Raw genomic sequence first — 8,781 nt, forward strand, 5'->3', positions numbered from 1 at the left:
ATGTGAACAACATAAAAAATATTTGTATTCTAGAGGACTTATGTTGACAAATCAAGAAATTACAAAATTACATTGTCCATCAGCATATAAATAAGTAGTATTAAACAATTCCTTATACAAACAGTATATCAAAAAAAATGACGAAGTTTTATTATACACCTATATTCAATCATTATCCACCACTACATGATGAGATTACCACAATGCTGCAAAATTCAATTCAAAGAAAATGGGAAGTATAAGTTGTGGGTCACCCTGGGTCCGACCAGACCCCAACACAAATATATCCTTATAGTAGGATATAGATTAAAAATCCAATAAGCAGGTTATTTACAATAATTATCGAACAAAGCTTCTATAAAATAGGGCATTATAAGCAGTCATCACAGAAAACATTTGTTGAGGAATGAGATGTGCAAACACACTTACCACAATGATATTATAAACAAACAGATAAGATGATACTGTACTACTTTGATGTATTGTCTTATATAACAGCCTATATAGTGAAATAAACATTTAGAAATTTGTTTTGTATTACAGGGAAATCTACATGTATAGTGATGGTCAATGACGGTATGGGGTCCACGTGGACCCCAGATAAATATCAGATTATAGCTACATACTCTGTCTGCCTGTTTTGAAAACAATAGTGTTATATTGATCCAGGGTTTCTGCTTGACAATTACATGAATTGATATAAATTTGTAATGATTATGTAAAAAAGATATACAATCAAGAAATTCGTTGGGTTCCAGCTGGACCCCAGGTATGCTAATGAGGGTTAAAAATTAATATTTCAAGAAAAAATATTACTAAAAAAAGATTTTTACTTACATGTTCTTTTATACATTTTAACATGCTAAAACATGTTAAAAACATATTGTATTTTAAACTATCCCTTCAGAAAGATTAAAACTTAAGATGTTTTGAGAATATAGCTGTTTTTAATGGAGACACTCAGAAATAGGTTCTCAGCATTTTACAACACCTACACTAACAAGATACACAAATGTTTATATCAAGAATCTTATTGTCATTTTGTATACTAGATTCTCCAAGAACATAATTTGTATCTTTTATAACTTCTACCAGCACTGTTCATTATTCAAGATTTATTATAATAACTAAATAGTAATGAAAGATACAATATATTATAATTACCAGACAAAAATACTTTTTTTTGTTTAGAAACAGACTTTAACGTTACAAGTTCAACCAAAAAGTAATTTCAAATTAAATGCCTTACTTGCTTGTTTGAAACAGACATTAGATTCTAGAGCTGAAGCCTTTGCTGAGGAGTAGGTTATATTGAATACTATTACTAACTGCAGTCATGAGCTCTTGTTCCTTATGCATAATTTTACATATCTGAAGCAAGCTGAAGTTCAGTATGAAGTTTGTGCAATAAAAAAATTATTAAATATGTGACAACCTTTAGGTTCACATTTGTTTTACACTAGAATTAAACTACAGATGTAAATCTAAATTATTTATTCAAGAAGAGTGGAATGGAAAAAGGATTGCAATTACCATAAAACAAAATTTGCATACAATTTACATTTTCATGTCAATGTTTACTGCATCCACATTTTTTCATTGATTATATTCCTGCCAATGACTTCAGTTTCTACATATTAATTAACATTTACATATTTCTTTCTTTTTAATAGCTGTTCTTACAGTTTAAAATATAAATTTATGTTTCATCTATAGATAATGTCTTGCATATTTAGCAATCATGAAGGATTGTCTCTAAAGTATTCCGATATTAATTTTCTACATCATTTATTTTTGTACTTCCACACAGTGAAATGCATTAACTCTGTTGGTCTTGTAAAATGTTTGTTTTAATTTGCAAATAAAGGTACATGGTTCACACACTAATAATGTCTCTTTTCAGGGATATCTATTGGATGCAGGATTGGTGTTATGAGTTTTCAAGAGATTTTTATATTACTGCATTAATGTACTGAAAAAATTTGGATCTGTTATTGTGCAACAACAGTCCAGTCACCTACAGTTGGTAACTTTTTGGATCATGCAAACTTTGAAATGTGTAGTTGAGTGAAATTGCACATTTAACATAAGTTATTCATCAAGGTATTTAATAAAGTTTAAAGATGCAAACCATCTTATCCAGTGTTTGCAAAGTTCTTCTACTGCTGGATTTCATGCAAACTACAGATCATAGGTTACTCATTACAATGATGAATGGAAAGTACCAGCTTTCATGATGCCTTTGGTGTTAAAATTAATGTGAATAACAAAATAAAAACCATTATGTAGAGTTATCAGTACAGTTCATTTTAAAAGGCAAGGTTTTAGATTAGCTATTACCTGGCTTGATCATTTTTCTATTACTAAGCTACAAAAGTCATGACCTTTAATATTTCAAGTATTTTGGAGAATGATGCTTTGTCAACATGATAATTATGCTATAATAACATTGATACACAGTATTAATTTGAGACAAATAATATCCACAACTATACTGACTAGCCCAGAATTCAACTGGGTCATTATGGGATGTTTTAGAGCACCATTATAGATACAGGTAATGAATCTTTACAACACTTAAAATCGCTCTAGAAAGTAAATGGCCATTTTTTCATTATCTGTGGATAAACAGTTGATAGTAACAGTACAAGTTGTGATTAGCACAAGAAGTTGGGCAATAAAATGTGGCCTAGCTTAGTGCCGAACATAACATTCTGTTTCTCAAAGTGTGCTGACCCAGTACTGTTAGTAGTAAAGGGGAGGGTATTCCTTAGCAACGAACTAACCTATGAACTATTTATTGTTGAAGTTAGACAAAACTTGAATTAAAAGATGAATCACAGTTTAAACATATTATTTTCTTAATTATATTAAGCCCTTTGGAGCAAAAATGGAAGCACTTTTTTGTTATAATTTCATTAAAATCTTACCTTGACAAAACAAAAGCATACAAAGTCCTCTCCTAAATGTTTGTGTTCAACACAATAAAATATACTGAATGGGAAAACTTGAAGTTTCTGAAAAAAAAAAAGGATATATATATATATATATTTTTAAATAACTATAATAAAATGTTTTATGTCCAAGCATCACCCTTTTACACTTAATAAAATAAATTACCTATTACACTGTGTCTGAAGTTATCATATTCCTAGGCCAGAATATAGGCTAGTATAGAATTCTAAAAAATGCAAAATATTGACATTGCTTCCAAATATCAATAATATCATGGGGAATTGTTTTGAATTATTTATATTAAATGTGATTTTACTTCAAGATATTTTAGCACTTATAGCTTTTCATTACTCAAACTTAACAACTCAAAATGTTACCATTTTACATCACAATATGAATTTCTCTTGGTAGTAGTTCCCCGGTGGGAGAGCAGTAAGTTTACAGACCCACAATGCTAAAATTTGGGGTTTGATTCTCCATGGTGAACACAGCAGATAGTCCAATGTGGCTTTGCTCTTGCTAATAAGGCACTTTTTAAGAAACTAATTCTACAGCACTTGCACAACATATAACTAAAATAAAGAATCACATTCCTTCCCTTGAATGAAAAGGAATTGTAAACAATATTGAATGTGGATGTGTGAGAAGCTATGCTAGAAAAATATGTTGATCTGTAACTACCTGAGTTAAAGAACATAAGTACAAAATAAGATCTGGAAATAAAAAAAGTCAGCTGTGGTGACACACACACACACACACATATATATATATATATACATATTATATGAGAATGCAAACAAAAAAAAATTCTATATTTTCTTACACGAAAGCAATTACTCTAAAAGACAATAAGCATTCCAGAACTATATAACACCGAATTTGTGGATTATATGCACTAATAAGAATGATACAAATTGTTAATTCAAGTTCATAGCCCAGTAAAATAAGTGTTGATATACTTGTTAAAAACATGTTAATTTTTAGGCTATATCTAAATAAATAAATAACACTTATGTACTGTACATATAAAAGACTCCAAGGTTAAATTTTCAATTTTTGAAAAGCTCAGAAAAAAACAAAACAACAGACTTAAGCCATCAGTGGGAATCTCATTAATCCATTCATGTGCATCACTAATTAGATGATGAGGCATTTGGCTACCTTAAAAGAGTCATAGTTAGATTTTGTTACATATATGTACCAACCTCATTCCTGTATAGCCACTTTGCAAATTGATAGTCCTTTGCTCCTTGCTCTTCATCAAGATTCAGGCTTATCTTGGCACCTAGAAAATACTTTTTGATTATATGTTGTTTTTAACCTCATATATTACTCTCTTTTATTTTATTTTCCAATATTTTTTGTTAAAACCACAATTACATAAATTTATGCTACAGTAAAGCTTATAATGTTTGAGAAAGCTCAGAAGATTAAATATAACGTTTTTTTTGCTATTAACATTTACAGAAGATGGAAAAACAGTGACAGAGTTGTCTGCTACATATAATTCAAGAAATAATAAAATTTTCTAAAAAATCTTTTTCTTGTGAATTCAATGGATCGGCATGATCAAAATACCTAATTTTGAGAAATCAGCAACAATGAAATATCCCCCTTCTGGAATAACAGGTGTCATTCCTACAGAAGATAAACATTTAGCCATGCAATCTCGTTTCAGTTCTAACCTCTCTACACGATCTTGCAAGTAGCTGTCTGGTGTTTCCTTACGTTCAATTTCAATTTCAAGCCCAATTCCTATGGCTTCCTTGAATAAAATTCCCAGGAACATAAATTGTAAACAATCAAAAATTATTAATAACATAATGAACATATATGGTATCACTAATGTATCACTAATGTTACGATGTAATGAACAGAGTAGTTGTGACATTAAACCAAAAATGTAAAACAAAAATAAATGTTTTTTTAATTCAACCTAATTTTTATTATCTAGAACATTTGGTGAAAGTTAAGAATTCTGAAGCAAAAGTAATTTTGTAAAAGATACAATTAGGTCAGGTTAATTATTCAATCTTTGTATTTTGTTGTACTTTACAGCAAAACTATGTTCATAAAAGTAATCTATATCATATTTAACTCTTTACATATCAATTATAAGTTATAATGCTGATAGTCCTTTATAGGATGGCTGAATATTAATATGGACAGATGATAAAATTAAGTATTTTTGATCAAAATTAATAATTAAAAAAAAATATAAAACTTAAAATATGGTAACATTAATTTATCATACAGATATATTTCAATATACATTTCATGCTGTAAGCTATTATTAAAACATAGAATTTCAAAACTTTTTCTCAACTTCTCATGTTTTAGGGTTACATAGTTCTTGCATATTTTTTTTTAATTAATGATTTGGGGTACAAATCTCACGACTTTTAGAAATCTTTAAAGCGTGAATGTAATTGCACAATCCAAGGAAATACATTATGAATGGTTATAACTTTTAATCTAAATGTGGACATTCACATCTTTATAGTAAAGTAGCAATAATTTGTTGCAATTTTCTTAACAGGCAAATCCTTAAATTATTTAACACTAATTTTTTATGAAGATTTTGGTGATCCAGACTGAATAAAATCACTGTAATTATTTCTTGGAATGTAAATTACATTTTAATATAATGAAAATACTTAGCAATATAGTTTTTATTATGTTGGAATTAAGTTGTGTTGATATACTAATCAAAAACATGTTAATTTTTAGGCTATATCCAAATAAATAAATAAGACGTATGTACTGTACATATAAAGGACTCCAATGTTAAATTTTCAATTTTTAGAAAAGCTCAGAAAAGAATAAAATAGACTTAAGCCATCAGATGGATTGAGTAAAACCTTAATAATCAAAATATTGTGCAGCAATGTTTTCTTGTTAGTATAATGCATAACCACATGATTACATGGACATGTAGATATTTCAGTTTTGAAAACAATTATATACAGTGAGGTACGTATGTAGGTGCATATACAACAGTAAATGTGGATCTAAATTTGAGAAAAGAATTTCTTGAAAATTAAATGCATCAAAACAAAATTAACATACTACATTCTGTGCATGTGATTTGAGTTTAAAGTTTAAAGATAAATATTTGTGTACATGATAGAACAGAGTGACATATAATGATGGACATATAGTTTAACAGTCTTCATCCACCTGTGGTGCTCTAAAGATGAGTTATTTCAACTTGCTAGCACATCTTCCTCAAAACCACAAAATGTATGTACTTTAATAAGAGTACTAGAGTTTCATTTTGATAAGCTTTAGCTAAACTTTAAACCTAGAAATAGAATTACTAATGGGGTCCATAACTATTGGTTTTTTAAACATGTCTTAATAAGATATGAATCATGCAAAAAGCTGCACACAGCTATATCACCAATATTATAATTAACCACATTATGAGAAATCATGCATTTCTACCTTTTTTATCACTTCTTTACACAACACTGTTCAATAAGATGCAATATATGTATCACACCAATAGAGAATGCTATAAAAATAAGTTTGTAATTTCAGAGTTGGTGCCACTCGATGTGAAAATTTACATCTAAACACTAAAAAGACTTTATAATATACAACTTACTTATAGAAGTTGACATTCTAGAGCATTTATTTATAAAATGAGAACTATTCCAATATTATTAGAGGAGGGATATCTTTTAACCTTTTTGGCACTGAATAAAAATATAATACTGACATCAGTGCTGAATATATCTTCCACAAAGATGAAAAAAAACAACACTACTTCACATATTTGAAAAGCAATTATAGCAAAACTACACAAGATATCATCACAAAGGTTGTAGTGCTGGCTTTCTGGCTCTTCTTCTTCCCCTTCCACATCCTCTGTCTATGATGCCGTGGTGTTTAAGCACACTGCTTCATTAGCTCTGAATACTTGCATCTGTGATGTGGATGCCATTTTGAAATGTCCAAAATATTATGGAATTTTATAATTTTTTCTCAGTTGGTATCTTTGTGATTACTAGCAATAACTGGCATTATTTTTCAACTAAAACTACATAGGGGATTTCCTAATACATTTATTGTCATTCACTAGGGGGATACTTGGTATTACAAAATGAAATGACACAATATATTTTAGCCAAACAGGCAAGGGGTCATCATGTCAACAAGTGTTCCCAACTGTGCCCCGTTTACATGTCAACTTTAGTTGCTATCTGCATCATAAGAGTTAAAAGCAGAAAATTTTTTCAAACTATAACAATAAACCAAATGAAATTGTATTCATAAAAAATTCAGTATTATACAATTATGTAAAAAAGAATATTATTTATTGCCTAGTGTCCATTCACTAGATCTTTTTTAAATTCAAAAATACATTTTTGAGTTTTATTTTATTGACATAAAATACACAAAATTAGCTTACAAAATTTTCAATGAACATTAGAAATTACATAAATCAAGAGAAAAAGCAAGCATTATAATTAATATTTATACAGTTAACAAGGTACTTCAGTATAATTTCCATACTCATATACATGAGAAGCTGTTTCTATGTTTATAATATTTACTGTAATTGACTGTATGCTCTGCATATTTAGTAATATTCCACACATATATGAGTAAAGATTGTTTTTAGATTTATACAATAAATTGAAATTTTCTTCTTAAAATGTCAGTAATAAACTTGTTGGTGTATATATATACAGATAATATGTATACATACTCCACTAATAAGTTATGCTGATTTGATACATTAATTTTCATTTTCATGTTATTTATTTGTTCTGAAGTTACAATACAGGATTAGAGTAAGCAGTAAAAATAAATGATACCATCAGTTCAGCCATAAATCTGTTACATGCTTATGACTACCAAAAAAAAATTTCAGTTCATCAAGATATAATAAGCTTATCCAAGCACAAGTGTAGGAGTGGAATAATGCATCTAGTGTTTGATAATAAAAGCTTTAGTAATAATGCGATAAGAAAGGAAAAAAAAAGGGGGGGGGGACCAGTAATTAAGAAAAGCAGGGAAACTTGCATTAACCAAAACATTTACATTTTCCTGTATTTTTGCACTAAGAACTCGGCTCAGGGATTATATTATTAAATAATAAACAGATGAAATATAAATAACTAAACATTATCTTAATATAAATGCTTAATGCTAAATGTATTAATTTTCAAAATTAGATCAATACAAAGCACACTAAACTTTTTTATTTCCAAGGCAAGATCAATTTAATTAACAGACATTAAAATTAATTACAGAAGTATTATTTATCAGAATGGTTAATTTCAAATATCAGTAGCCATAACAACAGGCTATTAATTTGCAATGATTTTCAAGGGCTGTATGAACCATATACATGTACCGACAGTGAGCACTTATATTCCATGACTAACATAATATTCCATATGTTTAATATAATAATATTTTCTGACTTCCATATGTATTTATTCATTAAAAGTTATTTATATACATAGCTTACAAATTCATTCAAAATTTAGGAGTGTACATGTAGATCTAACCTGAGTACTCATCATTTAATGATATGGAATATTACTCTTTGTTACGTATCTGCTTGTTTGATAATTTCCCGTAAAAATTCTCTCCGAAAAACTTCAGCGACACAAGTCCTTTCTTAATTAAAACTATTCTTTATCGTCACAAACTGTGTAATACACTTAATTTCCACAGTCACTTTAACTTCAACACAAGCTACAATTCACAACGATTCACGCACTTTACTTCCGGTCACTACCACTCGCTTGACTCAATTATCTGTCTTTATATCTGTCTATCTGCCATTATATCTCCGCTTTATTTGCC

The 8,781-nt window shown here is 28.8% G+C and overlaps 1 protein-coding gene across 1 annotated transcript in view; it reads right to left on the reverse strand.

Moving 5' to 3' along the window:
• The window catches only part of LOC106468475 (kynurenine--oxoglutarate transaminase 3-like), a 50,107-nt gene that overhangs the window by 7,385 nt on the left and 33,941 nt on the right, over nt 1-8,781 (reverse strand). The window contains exons 9-11 of the mRNA XM_022396803.1: nt 4,534-4,720; nt 4,161-4,240; nt 2,931-3,017 (exon numbers count right to left, since the gene is read on the reverse strand). Coding sequence (XP_022252511.1) covers nt 2,931-3,017; nt 4,161-4,240; nt 4,534-4,720 — 354 coding nt within the window. The remainder of the gene's footprint in view (nt 1-2,930; nt 3,018-4,160; nt 4,241-4,533; nt 4,721-8,781) is intronic.

The sequence above is a fragment of the Limulus polyphemus genome, unplaced genomic scaffold (assembly GCF_000517525.1).
Source record: "Limulus polyphemus unplaced genomic scaffold, Limulus_polyphemus-2.1.2 Scaffold3019, whole genome shotgun sequence".
NCBI lineage: Eukaryota > Metazoa > Arthropoda > Merostomata > Xiphosura > Limulidae > Limulus > Limulus polyphemus.